The sequence below is a fragment of the Peromyscus eremicus genome, chromosome 7, assembly GCF_949786415.1.
Source record: "Peromyscus eremicus chromosome 7, PerEre_H2_v1, whole genome shotgun sequence".
In the NCBI taxonomy this organism is placed as follows: domain Eukaryota; kingdom Metazoa; phylum Chordata; class Mammalia; order Rodentia; family Cricetidae; genus Peromyscus; species Peromyscus eremicus.
In genome coordinates this window covers 80,638,163-80,657,586 of record NC_081422.1, presented here as the reverse complement: position 1 = coordinate 80,657,586, position 19,424 = coordinate 80,638,163, and the positions used below count along the sequence as shown (strand labels likewise).

At 41.1% G+C, this 19,424-nt stretch overlaps 1 protein-coding gene across 1 annotated transcript in view; it reads left to right on the top strand.

Moving 5' to 3' along the window:
* The first annotated feature begins 244 nt into the window (after positions 1–244).
* Me1 (malic enzyme 1) overlaps positions 245–19,424 on the top strand; it is a 117,036-nt gene continuing 97,856 nt past the window's right edge. The window contains exons 1-2 of the mRNA XM_059268324.1: positions 245–378; positions 18,175–18,308. Coding sequence (XP_059124307.1) covers positions 301–378; positions 18,175–18,308 — 212 coding nt within the window. The 5' untranslated portion in view covers positions 245–300. The remainder of the gene's footprint in view (positions 379–18,174; positions 18,309–19,424) is intronic.

Sequence of the window (19,424 nt, the reverse complement as noted above, 5' to 3'; positions counted from 1 at the left end):
CGGGGCCCGGGGTGGCCCGCTCGCCCGCTCGCCCGCCCGCCCGCCTGCCAGCCCCGCCGGCGCCCCGCCCCCGCCCCTCGCACGGCGGCTCGGCCGATGCCGCCGTGACTCAGCGCTTCTCGCGGGCCGCCCGGCCGCGGCGGCGGCGGCGGCGGCGGCGGCTTTAGGCGCGGGCTCCTCCCGCCTCGCCACCCCCTCTCGCCACCCCCGCCCGCCCGCCCCCGGCCGCGGGGCCTTCCCTCGCGCGGCCGCCGCCCGCCGCACTCACTCCGCGCCCGCCCCGCCACCGTGCCCACGGCCATGGAGCCCCGAACCCCCCGCCGCCGCCACACCCACCAGCGCGGCTACCTGCTGACGCGGGACCCGCATCTCAACAAGGTGAGCCCGCCGCCCCGAGAGCCGCCCCGCCGGGAGTCCTGCCCCCGACCCCGGCCGGTGCCCCCCATCGCCCGCCCCTGGGCCGCGGGGACCTGCGTGTCCCACCGAGGGGACGTCCCCGGAGGCCACGGCGGAGCCGGCGCCCGCGCCCCTCAGCATCCAGCCCGGGGACCACCGGGCAAGATGGAACTTGTGCCCGCCCGCCCGCCCGCCCGGGACTTTTCTTTGTCTGCCCGTCTCCCGAGAGCCAGGAGCCCAACCCGGGGAGGGAAGTGTGGACCAGTGTGGGAACCGAGCGGTGTCCGTGAGGGTGGCAGGCAAGCGGGCGGGCGGGCGGGCGGCCAGGGCAGCCGCGGCGGCGACGTGCCATCCTTGTCCAGGTGACAGGACCTGGCAGTGACCGGAGGCTGCTCTGGAGACGAGTGACCCTACTGGTCCCTACTGAACAGAGATGGGTTCTGAGTGCCTGGGGTCCCTCCCCATCGAGGATGTTGGAGATCCAGGGCCTCTTGGTTTCTGGGGCGACACGGTTAAGAGCCTAAGCTGCCCTTGCACCTTGCATGCATGCCTTGGTGGGAAAAATTTACATGAGCCTGTAGTAAAGCCATTTATTGTATTTATTTTTTTTTCTTTCTGAATTTTAGCTTTGGGGAAGTTGCTATTATTATTTTTTCTTTAACCTGTCCTCTTTTTTTTATTGAAAGGAAATTCAGTGTATGCCCTAATCGGAGTTCTTTTTTTTCACAAGCTGTGACATATCTCCTCCCACCCCATCCCCAAGATCTCTCCTAAATCTGGAAGACACTGTAGAAACAATCGTTTTGCTTTTGTAAATAACTAGGTATTATTTTACAGCGTGGTTTTACATTGGGGTCTCTCTCTCTCTCTCTCTCTCTCTCTCTCTCTCTCTCTGTGTGTGTGTGTGTGTGTGTGTGTGTGTGTGTTTCTAACATTTCCTATTTGTTCAGTACATGGAGCATGACATGAGTGTCAGCATGGATGCCTGTTTAGTCGTTTGGGTTATCACTTTAGTGAACCCACCTTTTTCATTAAGAAGTGGATCTCATCATTCTCCTCCAGTTGTGTGGTTGATGACTTGTTGATCATTATTATTAACTTAAAGATGTCTGATTATTTCATACATTATAGCCAGTTTGAGTTTCCAATTTTTTTGTGGTGACTTTTACAAATCTTTGATTATTTACTATGTATAGTTAAGTAGTATAAAAATTTTAAAGTTTTTCTACTTATTTTTTCCTCAAAATAAATTTAATTGCCAGTTGGATTTTTTTTTCCCTTCCTTTATTATTCTGTAGGTCCTGGTCTATTTTCACTAGAACAAAGGTAAACTTTGGTGTGACAAAACCATTTGCTAGTTTCACGTGTTACCTGCCTGCCCTAATTTGTGATGAAATTATGGGCTGCTTTGACAAGATCACATGAGTAGTATAACCTGTTTGATTTTCTTAAGTCAAGGTTGAAATGTTTGTTAAGAGTGGGTAGACAGGCCAGACCATCCCTTAGCAAAGGTGTACTTCACTCTATTTGGAATCTCCCCGTCCTGTAACAGCTGGCACCAACTTTAGGACAGATAACACTGTCACAGAGATCTTGCACTAAAGGCAGAAATGTGTAGTATTAATGTGTTCACACATTTTCTCTGTATTGTATGAAATTGGATTAAAAATCTGGGTCATCCTGGGGCAATCAATAAAGTGAATTTTACTTATTCAGCCTTAGGATCATGGAAGTAACATTGGAAGCAGGTAACTGGGCTTTTCCTCATCTGCCATACACTCAAGACTCCTCTGTCTTCATTAGCAGGACAGGATTTTTAATTCAATTCAGTTTTTATTTTTTATTTTGAGATGATCTGACTCCAAAGGGATGCTAATCTTAACTCTCTAAATATCTCCTAATAGCCTGGCCTGGCCTGGCCTGTCACCTGGTCGTAGATAGACTCCTTTAACCACATTAAAGAAGAATTTTATGACCCTCCTTTTGGGTGACCAAGGCACACTTCGTTAGCACTATTTCCTTACATATAGGTATGGATGAAAACTTCTCCTGGGGCTGGGGAAATGGCTCAGTGGTTAAGAGTGCTTGCTGTTCTTGCAGAGGACCTGAGTTCAGTTCCCAGAACCCCATCAAGTGGCTCACCACTAGAGGCGCGCACACCCACCCACCCACACACATACACACACCCACACACACACCATTTCCATTAGTTAGCATTTTATTCACTTGCCCCTTCTGTTATTCAAGTATTTATGGTGTTATTTCCTGTTATGTTAAAGTACAATTATCGTTTTACTGTGTATCCCAGGTTCCTCTAATTAACTCCCAAACTTAGCCTTTAGCTTAAAATGTATGTGATGATTTTCTTCTTTGCATTTTTGTTGTGCAATTTTTAGAATTAAAATGATATTAATTGACTCAGTAATCGTTTCCCTAGGGAAGCCTTTCCTAATTATCTTATTCCTACTGTCATTATGTAATGCTTACACTTATACACTCAGTTGTCCCACATTATTTTGTATTCATTACTTTGTCATTATTTGTTTAGTGAAGGTCTGATTGTGTAGATTTGTCTGGTTTAGATGGAATTTACTATGCAGACTAGGTTGACCTTGAAGTCATAGAGATCTGCCTGCCTCTGCCTCCTAAGTGCTCAGATTAAAGGCATTAGCCACCACACCAACAATTGCAGGTAGCTTCCAAAGTGTTAGTTCTGGCATTATCCTAAGACAATATACTCACAAATGTAGCTGTCTAATTAATTAATATCTAAGTAATGCACATTTACACTGAAGTCCAAAGTTCATTTGAATCTGTTATTGTATTATAGAAGATAGTCAGAAATGTTAGAATTTGGCTTAAACTTTACAATCTGTGAAATTGTAACTACTTGTGGATAATCGAGTTAAAAATTGGTGAAATAAAAAGTAACAGTAGACATGAAGTGAAAAAAAAAACAGAGAGACAAGATCTTCAGAATTTTAAACCTTATTCTAAATCAAGTATGTATCACTTCACTTCAGACTGTTTTCATCATAGCTGTTTGGGTAGTACATCAGCCTCAAACTAAGAGGATTTGCTATCTTTATGAACCTCTCTCTCTGTCTCTCTCTGTCTCTCTCTGTCTCTGTCTCTGTCTCTGTCTCTCTCTCTCTCTCACACACACACACACACACACACACACACACACAGACTTTTTTTGAGGCAGGATCTCTCTTGGTGTATCCCAGGCTGGCCTTGAACTCAAAGCAATCCTCCTGCCTCAGCCTTTTGAGTGCTGCAGTTGCAAGTGCGAACCACCATACCCTGCAGCCTGAACTATTTTAAGATGCTTATCCATGCCTATCACACACACACACACACACACACACATATATATGTATGTCTAATTTAAAATTTATTATTTCCAGGATAGCTTCTGATTTAGATGGCTTGTGTTTCTATGTTTTCAGAAATTTTATGTGGCCAATAATCATGTTTTATAAACTGCTGTACAGAAATTAAAATTGCATGTACAATAAAATAATTCTTCTTATTTCTCACTTTGTTTATGCAGTGGTTGGAAAACACTAATTGATAACTTTGTTATATGTAATTGTTCCTACGAGTCTCCAAATGCTACCCCTTTTAGATGTTTTAGGCATTTTATTCCAGTTGTAGCTAGTGATGATTTCTCATAAAAGTACAATTTGGACTGCATTATTAACTTTGAAATTTAAAAGGTGAATTTCTGAGAAATGCTTTATGGCTGTTTGCTTCCCAGCTTATCAAGACCTACTTTGGTGTGTTATAAGGAAAAGAGAGAGAGAAACACATCTTATGATTAGGAGCAGAAAGCACTGTGGTTTAAGACAAATGACAATTGTTTTCAATAATAGAGAGAATATAAAAAGTCACCATTTTTCCTGAGGCTGTGGAGGTGGACTTGTAATACATCTAAGTCAACCACCGACCCTCCTGTTTGCAGACACCGGAACCTTTGCCTTTGAAGACAGAAGACAGCTTATCTTTAGTCCTCAGCAGGCTCAGCTGGTGACCTTGGAGTAAAACAATAACAAATTTCAGAAAAACATGGGACTAGAAGTTTTAGAGCTTTTGTACTGAAAGGTCACGGACATCATTTATTCATTCATTCATTTATTTACTTTTACTGGTTAAGAACACCAGCACAAGTGCTTGTGTGTTCACAATCGTGATTCCATTGTGAATATTCCCAGGCAACTGAAGGTTGAAGGGTCTTTAGACTTGAGTGCAGTGTTAAGAGTAAGCCCCTTAATGAACAGATTACAATATTTTTTAATTATTCAGAGTCTTCAAAGGTATTTTCCAACTTGATTGTGACTCAGTACATCTGCATTATAAAATAATACACACACATTAGAAATGTCTTTATATGCAGTGAATTACATTATTCCAAAATTCTTACGTTGAAATTATAACTCCCAGTACCATTTTCTAGCTAAAGGACAGACCTGTGAGGACACAGGGAGGCATTGATAGTTTGTGGATCAGAAGCTGTCTGTAGAGTAGGAGAGAAATGTCAGGAGGAAACCAGTCCTGCGGATAGGTAGGTCTCAAGCATGCCTGCTTTCACAACTGTGAGAAATAAATGAATGTTGTTTACACAACCCTGCTTGTGGTACTGTACTTTATTTTGGCAGCCCTGACCATCTAATACACTTATGTCATTGAAGAAGTTTCATCATATAATACTTTTACTTGTGTTTAGTACACTCTGGTAGAATGTTATTTTGATTTGAGAAAAAAAGGAAGCTAGCAATCAGTTAATGTCTCATAGTCTTCTGCTTTGACTTCCTTAAGTGGAGCTTTTAGAAGGGTGTTAAGGAACATTGTTACAGAGTAACTCTTTTCTTTGCCCTCAGTGTTGCCTATGGGACTCTGGTTCATCCTTGACTGTTCAGCCCAGCTTCCTGTTTTTCTAGGCAAATGTCAAAGTCATAGATTTTATCAGACACTTATAAAATCTTACTTTCTTTACAACATTGGGCAATGAGCCCAGGGTCTTGTGTATGTTTGGAAAGAACTTTACCACTGATCTAACTATATTCCTCCCCATTTCCCCTTTATTTGGAGGCAAGGTCTTGCATTTATAAATTGCCCAGGCTTGGCTTGAATTTAGTTGATTCCTTTGCTTCAGTCTCCTGGGTAGCTGGGATGATTGGCACAGACTACCACATCAAGATAAATCAATAATTTTGAGATGAGGATGACTGTTACTGTATTGCCAGGTCTGGTTAGTGAGCTAAGTTCATGATTTGGGCCATTAGCTTAAGTGAAATTAAACTTTGGAATGATCATCCTTCTGCTTGTCTTTAAACTTTTTACTAATTGAAGGTCTAATACCCTATTTTTAGGACCTGTAGTAAATGTAATAATAAAATCATGAACAAACATATTGGTCAGATCAGTGAATATAAATAAGTTTCATTAATAAAACTTGTTTTTGATTATTTGATAAAGCTCAAGCAAACTGCACTGTGCAGAAGAATTATCCAGGACAGAGCTGGGGATATAGCTCAGTTGGTAGAGTACATTCCTAGCTTGAACAAAGTCTTGGGTTTGATTTCCTGTATGGCATAATCTGGGCATGGTGGTGTGGTGCAGGCCTATAAGCCCAGTACCCAGGAGGTAAAGGCAGGAAGATTGGAAGTATAAGGTCATCCTTGCCTGCATATTGAGTTTGAGGCCAGCCTGGGCTGCATGATGCACTGTCTCAAAGAAATATCTAGAACAAGCATTATAGAAAGGCCAAGTAACAGGATGGAAAAATACAAACAAGAAATATGGGTGATGATCCTCTATCAGACAGGAGCTCATGTTCTGAAAAATTACATGACGGTGGAAGCAGGAGGATTTCGAACTTGAGATCACTTGACCTGCATGGTGAGTTGTACATCAACCTGGATCAGACAGTGAGGCCCCACCTAAAATATTCTCCAAAATCAAAGACCAAAAAATCAACTAGCAACCCCACCCCCTATAAAAAACAAAACGTGAGAGAAGGGATTCTTTATAATGATGAGTTATAATAGTTATGAATATAAATCAAGTAACGCACAACCACCTTCATATTAAAGAAACCTTCCTAAATTCTGTGTTTTTATCACAAAGTATGTGGGAGTAACGCATATGTTAATTAAAGTTATCCATTCTACAATGTATATATTTCCCCAAACATACATAATAAATACATGCATTTTTTTCTAATTTAAAATTATTAAAACTAAATTTTGTCTTTTAAATTTAAAAAATTAAAAGTCACTATATGACATATAGGAGAAATCATACACCTTATATCTTAAAATAGAAAACTTTATACTTCATAGTGCAGGATATATCAGACAAATTCCATTCTCAAATTTCTCAGGCAATTTATGTTTTTCCAAATCATCAGAAAAAATCAGTTTATCGATCAGGAAAATGGAAAACAGTTATTCCTTCTTTGAGAACTAACATGTGACAGGATGGTATTGCTGGCTTTAAGGGATCCACAACTGTCAGGTTATAACCTATAGCTAGAAAGGCTGCCATATGGAGTGACAGTTCTTAAATCCTGACAAAATTACACAAGTGAGAAGCAGGGGTGATCTAGTCAGTCATTGTCAGTTTCTAACAGTGTATTTTAATTTGTGTGTTTAGATAATTTACATTTAATGTAATTGTTACATTTGAATTTATGTCTAACATTTTATTAGATGTCTGTTCTCTGATTTTAACCTGAGATTTCTCCTTTCCCATTGTTTTAATATTTATAATTGTATTTTAGTCTATTTAAAAGTCTTATGATCATACTCTTTGCATAGTCATTTTCTTTTACCAGTTCTGAAATAATGCTCTTTTATAGTCTACGTAACATTAAGATTTTATAACTCATTTGGAATGTGCCACTATTACGGTCTTGTGGGTCTCATTACATTTCTCTGTTACCACTGTATTTGTATGTATTGCATCAGTTCACATCTTTGTATAGGATGCAGAAGATAAAATGTTATGTCCTTTTAAACTCCCACACATATTTTGAAGATTTTAGGAGGGAGAGGAGACTGATACAGTTCCCAGATATTTATAGCTTCTGTTCTTTGATTGCTGATGCCCCAAATTGTCCTCAGGAGATATAGCTGTAAATTTTCTCAGGTCCCACCTGGCCCCACAGTCCCTCAGCTGCTTATAAAATAATCATTCAGAGGCTTAATATTAATTATCAACTGTATGGTCTTTGGCAGGCCTCTTGCTAGCTAGTTCTTATAGTTTAACTCCACACATAACTATTAATCTATGTATTATCATGCATTCCATTGCTTTACCTGCGTCCCATTACATGTTGCTCCTAGGATGGCAGCCTGGTGTCTTCCTCACTCCGTCTTTCTCTTTCCTGTCTCTCTCCTTGGATTTACCGACTGCCTCTAAGCTGCCTTGCCATAGGCCAAAGCGGCTTATTTATTAACCAATGGGAACAACATATATTCACAGCATACAAAAGACATCCCCCAGCACTTCCCCTTTGCTATCTAATTAAAAAGGAAGGTTTTAGCTTTACTATAGTAAAATTATATATAATAAACAGTTATCAAGCAAGAATTACAGTTACAATATCTAGTCTATTTGTAATGGCAAAATTAAAGAAAATATTTTATCATTTATCCTATATTTGTGAGTCTAAAGTTTCATATTTAATTTATCTTTTATCATAACCAAGGAAATTATAACTATCTAGACTTCAACTACATCAAAGACCCCAGAAGGATATCATATTACCTAAGTAAACAGGAAGAGCATTGTAAGCAACTTCCAAAAATCTAGAATGACAGAGACAGCTGGCTGCCTGGATAGTCACCCAAAGTTCCTCTGCAATGTTGGGGCATCCATCTTCAGCCTATAGGCCTAGATTTTCTCTGTTGCTTCTCCTTGTGTCCTGCAGAATGTGTGGCAGTCTCCTCTGCAAAGCAGGAACCTGAAGGACCACCTTGCCTTGATTTGGCAAAATTTACTGGTCATTTTTTCCATAGATCCTGCATGTTCAGTCAATACAACATTTTGTCAAGCAGTCCAGGCAAGAACAGTTTTTTGCCCAAATGGTTAACTTTTGCCATAAGGAAAGCAAACTACATATGGAGTTTCTTCAATGCCCATCATATTCTTTGAAATAAATTGGAATTAACCCACAGAGTCTATTTAAAGATTAAAGGAATTTATTTGGGGGTAAACTCACAACCACAGGAGATTTATCATAGGGTCCAGGAAAGCTGAGCTATGTCCCACACTGAATGGCTTGGTCCAAGATTCCAGCATCCAGAACCATGAGGTATCCAAGAAAAGGACCAGCGTACATGTATCCCAGGCCTTAAGGGTCCCTAGTGCCCCAGAGGCCAGTAACTCAAGGTCATAGGCAGCTGTAACAGCTACAGCTACCTCACCAGGGCGGTGCTTCAGGCGTGGCTCAGACAGCTACCCACTACCAGGGGACATTTCCCTTCCGTCTCAAGATTTTTTTTTGGACTAGGTCTTCAGGAGACCAGCTATCTTGGTTTTCCTTTCTTTGGGGATGTCCTTATTTCACTTTGATTTTGAAGCATATTTTCACTGGGTATGGAATTATCCGTTATTAGTTCTCTTCCTCGGTATTTACAAGCATTGTCCCCTTTTCCCTGGTCTACCTTGACTGTGATGAGAAAGCTGTAGTCACTTGGGTAATTATGTATATGTATATCACTTTTCTTTGGATGTCTTAATGGTGGTGCTTGTTTTTCACTTTCAAAATCTTGAATATAAATGCTTTTGCAATTAGAATTTTTGTTACTGTTCTTAGCTTTGTTAAACTTTGTGATTGTGTAATCTTACATCTTTTTCCAACATTTTCATAAATTTTGGAATATTTTTCAAGTCTTTTTTCCTTTCTCCTCTTTTTGGTGTGTATATCTTTGTGCACTTGCACACGCACGGATGTGGAGAGGCCAGACACCTATGGTGGATGTCTTCTTCATCTGCTCTTCATTTTGTTCTCTGAGTAGAGTCGGTCTTTGAACCTGGAGATCACTGGCTAGTTAGGCTGACCAGTGAACTCCAGGGATGCCTGCCTCTACCTCCTCAGAGTGAGGATTAAAAAAGCCTGACACCATACCCGGCTTTTGCTTGAGTGCTGGGGTTGTGAAATGAGTTTCTTTGGCTCATTTCACATGACATGACAAGCACTGTTGTCAGCTGAGCCCACTCCAGCATTCTCTCCTTTTTAGACTGATGATGTAAATGCTAACTGCAGACTAAAAGGCCTGCTAGTGTTTTATTTCATAACTTTATCAGGTTGGTTCATTTGGAATGATCCATCATGAGCATCCCTGACTCTTCCCTCTCTGCTTCATTTCCGTTCTTGAACCCATCCCGTGAAAATGTTGAGTTATTGTGTTTCTCAGTTCTAGTACTTGTTTTTAGTCATTTGTAATGGCTGATCTTGGTTGTCACTTTGACACCTGAGAGAGCCTCAGGTGGGGAATTGCTTCCATCAGGGCTGGGGAATGTCTGTGGGTCATTCACACAGGCCCTATCCCTGGACAGGAGGGTCTAGGATCTATAAGGTAACTGAGCAAGCCCGAGGAAGCAAACCCATAAACAGTGTTCCCGAATGGCTTCTTCTTGAGTTCTTGCCCCAGGCTCTTACCTTGAGTTCCTGCCTTGGCCATTGGATGGAAGATAAGATAAAATTGTCCTTCCCGAGTTGCTTATGGTCCTGGTACTTTATCCCAGCAGCAAAATGTAACTGACACGGGCACCATAAGCATGAATTCAATGTAACTTGTTGGAAAATATTAGCTGAGAGTGACAGTTAACTTTGTGTATCACAGGGGTGCCCGTACATTTGGTCAGTCAGTATTCTTAGGAGTGCCTTAGAGGGTGTTTCTGGATGAGATCAACCTTTGAATTGAGTAGAAGAGATTCTCCTTTCTGGTGTGGGTGAGCCTCATTTAATCAGTTGAAGGCCTGACTGGAATATAAACACCAAGTAGGGAGGTTCTCCTTCTGCCTGTTTTTGAGCTGGGACATTAGGTGTTTTTAGTTTTTTGTTTTTTTCTTTTCCCATAAACTCAAAACTGAAAGATTAGTACTTCAAGGATCTTGCACTTAGGACTTTTCAGGCCTGATATCACAGCACTGACTCCCCTGGGTCTGTAGCTTGCTAGAGGTAGCACTGTGGCTTTTCTGACCCCACAGTCGAGTGAGTCAATTATAGTTCTCTTATAATTAATAAATCTCGTATATATGTGTCTATACAGATGTGTGTATGTATGGCGTTTCTGAGGAATTCTGACCAATGCAGCAAGCTTCACAAGCTCAATAAAGTAGCAAACGTTAAGTCAGAAAACATCTCTACACATGTCAGCTGTGGCCTCGTGGAGGAAGCTGCCCATGGAATTTCTGGGTTTATGTCAGAGGTACATAGGCCTTAAAATCTGAAGCATAGTTCTCTTTAGCAGTTCTTGACATGTTTTATGCCAAAGGCCCCTTTACAGTTTGTTAAAGTGCATATACCTTAAAACCACCATTTAAACACTGCACGTGATACTACCAACAAAACTGATTATATGGAATATATTTAAAAATATGTGATATAAGATATGTTGGACACATTGGACCAAGACAATATACTTAAGGTGCTGACACTTATGTGCAGTTTAAAGTAACTCTTTATTTGCTTGTTTTTAGATACCTTACTGTTTGGAGGTGTTGGTGTGTATGACTAGGCCTGGCTCAAGATTTTATTTGTGTGTGTGTGTGTGTGTGTGTGTGTGTGTGTGTGTGTGTGAATGTGTGTGCATTTGTTTGTGCATGTATATGGAGGCCAGAGGACAACTTCAGGTGTTGTCCCTCAGGAGTCATCCACCTCTTTTTGAGACACAGCCTCTCATTGATCTGGAACTTGCTGGTTAGGCTAGACTTTACCTTAAAAGATTTATGCAAATTTTTTAAATTTTTTTCGAGATCAAGTCTGTGTAGTTCAGACTAGCTTTTAACATTTTTCATTTTTATTTTTTTTTTAAGGCAGGATATCATTATGTGTCCCTCCTTGGACTAGACAGAACTCACTATGTAGACCAGGCTGACCTTGAAGTCACAGAGATCCACCTTCCTCTGCCTGGAAAGTCATACACCGCCACACCTGGGTCTGCCCTTGAACTCCAGTCTACTCTATGGAGTGCTGGAATTATAGGTACATGTCACCGTGCCTGGACTCTAAATCCTTAATTAGTACCCCCCAAAAAATTAAAAAATGAGACAGGGGAGGTGTTGAACCGAGTGCCCACTGTACAAGTCTGAAGATGATAAGTTTGATCCCAGCACCCTTGTGAAATGGTGAGCAGAGTGGGGCATGTCTAAGCCCAGCACTGGTTCAAGTGGAGACAGGAGATCTGTGGAGCTCATTGGCCCGGCAGCCTAGCTGACTGGATGAGTTAGTTCCAGGTTCACTGAGAGACCCTGTCTCAGTAAGGCAGAGAGCAGCTAAGACAGTCGGTGTGGGCCTCTGTTCATCATGCACTTGCCTCTGCACACACATACACACACATACCAACATAGAGACACGAGAAATAAGATGGCGTACCACTAGGAAGATATAAAAAATACTATGTTTTAATTATAAAAACAGGTTATTTAAATAATAATTTTGGGCACTCTAAAAGCTGTGTGGGAAAGAATGCTTCTCTTTTTGTAGATGTAAAATATGTATATAACTACATTGACAAATTCAAAATATGACAATAAAAATTCAAGCTCAATTTATCCTTTTTAAAAATGTATACTTGTATTGAGACAGGGTCTTGTTATGTAGCTTCAGCAAGCCTTGGCCTTATAGTCATCCTGTCTTCAGCTTCCCTCATGCTGAAATTATAGGCACGTAGTTCTATTTATTTGATTTAGAATAATATAAGTTTCCCTCTTATATATGTATGGCAATACAATTTTCCAAAATTCTGAAATATTTTAAAATATGAAGAAATATTTTTAAAGATTGATCTGTCAAATTATTTGCAGTAACATTAAATCATTTATATAGATTTAACTTATTTAAAGTTTAAACAATAGACTATGGAAAAGGACATCTCATTTAGACAAAAATGATACTTTAAAATTGGAATGTGAAATACATCAATAGTGTGCTTTTAGTCCCCTTTACTATGTTTAACAATATATAAACAAACTTTTAGTTCTTTTTACTGTATTTCTTCATTTTAACTAAGAAGATTATCTGCCGAATTGACGAGAGCCTAAGAGAATTTGGTATAGTGAACATTTTGTGCACTCTTTTGGTGACTAGTTCTATTGGTTTTGTCAGTGTCCAGTGCTATGCAGTCAGCACCACAAAAGCAGTCTGCCACCTCAAAAAATTCTGTCTCTCCCGTTGGCGGGAGCCCTTCTCTACATGTGGCCCCTGCTTTTCCAGAACATCCTGTGAGTAGAGACTGGTTTCTTTCACTTGACCTAATGCCTCTGAGATTAATTTGCATTCATGTGTCAGCAGCTGTCTCCTTTGTAGCAATGAGTGTGTAATGAGTACTCGAGTGAACAGAAACACTCTATCTGTCTTCATGAGTGTGTGATGGACACGGCAAGGTGTGGCGGCATCTTGTCCTTGTGAGTGTGCGAGGAGTACTGCGGGGTATGGAGGCACCTCCTGGTCTTCTCTGTTGAGCAATTGAAATACTGTTAGGTTATCAGTTTCTTTGTGATTGTTGCCTTTCACTTGCTTTTGTGGTTTGTAATATTTCTTCTCTGTGAAAGTAAAAATAGTGTCTAGTTACAGAAAATAGTTGAGTTAATTCAAGTTTGTGGATTACCCATTAAGTGTCAAGTAGTATTCTAGACACCAGATAAACAAACATAACCGTTTCTGCCCTCTTATTTCAGTTGTCTTAAACATATCAATAAATCTGTTGTCACAGTTAGCATCCTATGTAGGTTATCCGGCTCAAGATTTCTAGTGAGTTAAAAGTTTTACAATTGCTTGGTTTAGTTTTAGTTATAATTCTGAGACAAATGAATCTAAACCACACAAGTTTCTCTGGGAACATTAAAGATGGTCATTGAAGAGAATAAAGTGCGTTTGTTTTCTGATAAGTTTCTGCTGAATCAAGGAATCCCTCCCACAGTTCCCGAGTGCTTGTGTTGCGTATAGACTTCTAACACAAGCCCCTCGTGCCAGCCATCCACTTCTGACTTCTGCATGAGAGGTTTGTTTTCTCGGGAAGCTATGTGGAGTTCAGAAGTGGAGTAGTAGAGTTGTTTGGTTGCTGCCCTTCGCAGTGGAACAGAGTGTCCTTCTCTGTCCAGAAGTCCAGTGCAAGAGTCTTGAAGGCGTAAGGGGAAAAAGAACAAGGAAGGGGTGAAACTCAGATTGGACTAAGAGTGTGAGGGACCTGGGGGGGGGGGGACACTGCAGGTGTCCGGAAACCCGATCTGTGTATGGACATTTAATCCTCTCAACTCCGTGACAAGTCTGACAGAAGTCAAATGCAAGTTGGACCCTGGATGTGCGCTCCGAAGCATAGTTTTGTGCAGACCATGCAGGGTGACATGAATATACAACTTCTTTGAAACACCTCACTGCCAGGTTTTGGACAGGGCTGACTTGTATATCAGTTTCTATAAAATTGTCTAAAACGATGTCTCTAGTAATATGGTAAATAAAAGCTATGGTTAAATAAAATCATATTATCCTAAAAGTTTCAGGGATTCTAAGATTTAAGTTTCCTTAGTCATTGATTTTTTTTCCCCACCTCCTAAAGGGCCATGAAATGATATGAAATCAATAATGGGACCTTTTTTTCCCTTTTAAACTTGGCCCATTTCCCCAGATTTCTAAGCCTTAATTATTAGATTTTTAAAACAGATGAGTTGGTGCTTTAGTGTGTCTGCGAATATTTGGCGAACAGTGTAGGAGTCTGCAATTACTAAACATCAAAGACTATGGAGAGATTTCCAGATGGCATTCCCATTTACGTGGGGTAAGGGATACTGCATAGAGGTCTGTTCGATCAGACCAGATGGGGGAAACATAGGTAAAAGGCCTGGCTATCTGAGTCAAGACGATGAAGTGCCACTGTTACTAGGACGAAGGGAGCGTATGTTAGAGCTTCTGACCATAAGCAGCTGTATTCTCAGAAGACCATATTTGGTTGGTATTTTTGCAGGCACGTGGTCACAGTGTATAACATCTAGTGCTCCACTGTTTCTCTATAACATTTGTATTTATTTGAGCTTTCTTTTTGACTAACATTTTTTTTTCATTTCTTTTCCTCCCTCCCTTTCTTCTTCCCTTCCTCCCTCCCTCCTCTCCCTCCCTCCTTTCTTCCTTCCCTTCCTCTCTTTCTTTCATTTTCAAGTTTGAAAAAGAGTCCAAGTTTCTCTTCTATTTCACACACACACACACACACACACACACACACACACACTCGCACACACACACACACATATGAATATACACAATTGAAAATCTATTGAATTATCTCTTCCATCTTATAGATGATTCTTGCACTAATGTCCCTTTTTGATTGCTTTAAGTTTAAAAATAATTTTTTTAATGAATATTCTAATCAGTTTTCTAAATAGCATTTTATAGTTGTAAAAAACGTTAGTGTTTCTAAAATTAAATATGTAAAATGTCTGTTTTGTGTATGCAATAAATTGAGGTCTTATTATGGCAGGATTCAAGAGTCATTATTCCTCATTGTACGAACATTCAGGGACAGAGGGAATGGCTGCAGAGCCGTTCATGTATTTAGTGAATGTGTTCCTGTCCATCTGGACTGTCAAGAAACAGTAGCATCACAAGATGCAAACCTTACTTAGTTTTTTTGGGGCTATAATGGTAAAATACCATGGACTGGGTTTTTAAAATACAAGGTATGTGTTTTTCCATTTCTGAAGGCTGCTGTGAAGCCCCAGGTCAAAACACTGTAGTCAGTATCTGGTGGGGAATCCAATTCCTGCTTCATAGACAGCCATCTTCTGTCCTCACATGGCAGAAGGACCATACAGGTTCTCTGAGGTTTCTTTTATTCTAGTCTAATGGTTGGCTGTCATTCTATTCATAAGGGCAGACAGCCAACCATCCATCATGTCATGTCAACACTTAATAAAGGGCCCAAAGAAACAGCAGCCCAGTCTTGGAATAGAAGCTTCTTAGGATTCAGTATCTCCATCAGGAATCTTCTAGAGAGGATTTCTCATCCTTGTCTACCAGGTCATTCTCGTTATTAATGATTGCTGGGCCTCTTTGCTTTGACTTCCCGTAGTGTATTCCAACAAATCTTTTAGGTCCATTCTGTATCGACTCCTTATTTCTGTTTTATTTGCTTAGTCTTGAGTTCTTTTACAATTACTATTGCTTTATACTCCTATGTTTATGTAAACAGATTATTTAACATGGGAATAATAGCAGAGGTGATGAGTCTAGAATCGCTTTAGAGAGGATCGAGCACTTGGGGGTCAGTCTTGAAAGGAGAAGCAGGTAAAAAGGACTTCCTCTTTCTTTTTTTTTGAGGTGGGGGGGGTTTGGTTTGTTTGCTTGTTTCGTTTTTTTCAATACCAGTTTCTCTCTGTAATAGTCCTGGCTGTCCTGGAACACTTTTTGTAGACCAGGCTGGCCTTGAACTCACAGAGATCTGCCTGCCCTTGCCTCCTGAGAGCTGGGATTAAAGGCCTATGCCACCACTGCCCAGCCAGAAGGACATTTTCTAAAAGTTAGAATGTAATTACATTAATTTCCCCTTCTCATCCTTCCCTCATTCCCTCTCAGAATCATGACCTTTTTTTAAATTGTGTGTGTGTGTGTCTGTCTCTCTCTCCTCCACTCCACATCCATGCTTAAATATATAAATACAACCTGCTCAGTCCATTTAGTGTTACTTGTATCTGTATGATTTCAGGGCTGACCATTTGGTATTGGATAACCAATTAGGGGTCTCATCTCTGGGGAAGAGTATTTCTCCTCCTCTCAACATTCCTTAGGTGCCTGTGGTTCTTTGTTTATGGGTGGAGCCATGTGAGATTTCCCCTTCTACATTAGCATGTCTATTGGTGGTATACTTCTTCACTTCTTGTTTAGGCAGTCATAGGGTAGTTGAGGTATCATAAATGAAACTTCTTGTCATTTTAGGAGACAAAAATCTCACAGCCTATTTTTTGGTCCCATGGCTCTTACCATCTTTCCTCCCTGTTTCCCATGATTCTCTGGACCTTAGGTGCAGGAGTTGGGTTATACACGTGTCCATTGGGGCTGGGCACTCTGTAATCACTTGTTCCCTGCATTTTGACTGGTTTCTGTTACAAAGCAAAGTGTCTGACAGATGGTAAGAAGTACACTTATCTAGTGGGTAGAAGGATAAACATTAAGAATTTTGTGTTTTAGTAGAGTGACAATTATAGGTTCTAGAAAACCCATGACCTTACTAGCCCTTGTAGTTGTCTTGATTTCTAGTGTCAGGAGAAGTTTCCCTTCAGTCAAGTGGGCCTTACATCCAGTTACAGAGCTGTTGGTTACTGACAAGGTATGTGAGCCACTGTTGCGCCCTTAGGGATGTCTTGCCATGGTGGTATCACTGTTGTGATTTTTTTTTTTTTTTTTTTTGGTTTTTCAAGTCAGGGTTTCTCTGTGTAGCTTTGCGCCTTTCCTGGGACTCACTTGGTAGCCCAGGCTGGCCTTGAACTCACAGAGATCCGCCTGCCTCTGCCTCCCAAGTGCTGGGATTAAAGGCGTGTGCCACCACCGCCCGGCCACTGTTGTGATTTGTAAGTGTTACAGCTGGGTAGGACTATTGGTTGCTCCATCTCTTGGAAGCTTGCATAGTGCCTTCCAATACGATAAAAGCTAGTCCTCAGGCAGGAGGCTTTCAAGTCAGATCAAGCTTGAGTCCACCTGGTCTTATGTCCGAAGTGTGTGGTGTCAAGAAGAACATTCTTGATAAAGATGCCATGCATGAAGAATAAAAATGTGCTGCATTTGGGCTTGGGAAGAAATGAGTGTAACCAGGGTTGCATAAGGATAGTAGGAGATAACCTGAGAATGGAGGGTTGGAACAGGTCCCTGGGAATCATGCAGTTTATTTCCTGACCTAGTTCACAGTTGGAAGCATAGCAGGTGTCAGCTGACCTAATTCTAGTCACATTTAAAAATAGGTAACTGTTCATTTCTATATTTTCTGACACTAATGATTGTATCTTTCATTTTCTGTGTACACATGTATGTGCTGTATATACCGTATGTACGTGTGTGTTTGTGTATGTGGATTTATGTGCACATGTGTGTACATGCAAATGTGGAGGCTAGAGATAGATCAGGTATCTTTCCTGATCACTTTCAACCTTATTTTTTGACACGGGGTCTCTCACTGACATTGGAGCTCACTGATTGGCTAGCCAGCTGGAGGTCCACATGTCTCCCCTCCCCCAGTGCCAGGGTTCCAGACACGTGCTACCAGGCCAGGCGTTCATGTGAGTGCTGGGCCTGGCAGCTCACTTCCTCACGTTTGCACAGCAGACACTTCACTGCCTGAGCTCTGTCTCTCAGGCCTCTCATTTTTGTGCTTCTCAGTAGTTTCTTCCTGGCCGTTCTCTGCTCTCACCTTCGCATCTGTAGCTAAGGAAGCAGATGGTTAGTGCGCAGTTGGCTGGCTGTGCTTCCAGCAGCTAGACCCTGCCTCCCCAGAGTCCGTGTGTGTGCACTGTTTGTCTTGTCCTCCTCTGAAATCACCGTTTCCCTTTTCTTCCTAGGACTTGGCGTTTACTCTGGAGGAGAGACAACAGCTGAACATTCATGGGTTGTTGCCGCCTTCCTTCGTCAGTCAGGAGGTCCAGGTCCTTAGAGTAGTTAAGAATTTCCAGCGTCTGAACTCTGACTTCGACAGGTAACACATTTATGAACATATTTCTCTTAGGAAACACTCTTTCCTGTTGCTTTTTGTAAAAGAAAGTTGAGCTATTTACGTACTTTGGAATGAATAGTTAACTTTAGGAGAATTTGTTCACAAATGCAGTGATTTTTCTTTTTAAAGCATTTACTATCTTTAGGAACGTTTGAGTGAAATATTTTTATAATCTATTCTCAGTTTACCTTTCTCAAGATATTTTTCCTATGAGAAATGGTATCTGCCCATTCTTATTTAATGTATATTATCTATTTATTTGTAAACATGAATATTCTTAACCAAAGAAAGAAGAAATGTCCAAGAAAATTTCTGCCCTCATTTCTAAAATTGATCATTGGTCATTACTGGTGTTTATAACTGCCTTCTTCTGGGGGAGTGACGCAGACTTTCAGTCCTGAACATCTGGGCCTTGGTAGTGCTTCCTAGCTGGGCATGAGTTTCTATCTACAGCACAGCAGGACAGTATCTGATGGCAGGAAGGGCGGCCATCTTATCAAGTAGGTTTTCTTTGAAGGAAATGCTCACAGGAACCATGTTAGTCCCTTTTAAGGACAGTTTTCCCAGTGACCTGCCTTCTGCTAATGTCACCTCTTGACTTTTCCAGCGCTGTTCCAGCTGGCACATTGGAGATTGAGCTTTCTGCACACAATCACACACTTAAGGGATCTCTTACCCACACCAGAGATCAGTGAGCATAGGGCCTTGCTATGTTAGTGAACACAGATTTTCAAGACTTTTCAGTTGTACAAAGCAGTTTGAATTTTATTGAAGTTATTGGTAACGCAAAAAGGGTTATTCATAGAGAGATAACTAGACAAGAAATGCCTTTACACAGAGAAAGGCCATTAAAAGCTGGATGTGTTGGTGCATTTATTTAATCCCAGCACTCAGGAGGCAGAGGCAGGTGGAACTCCGTAAGTTCTATGTCAGCCTGGTCTATATAGTGAGTTCTAGGCCCCCCCAGGACTGCATAGTGAGACTGTCTAAAGAAAGGAAGGAAGGGAAGAGAAGGAAGCAAAGAAGGGCTGTTAGTTTGCTTAAGTTAGTGGTTAAACTCTACTGTGATATTTTCATCTCTTTAATTATAAAATAGGG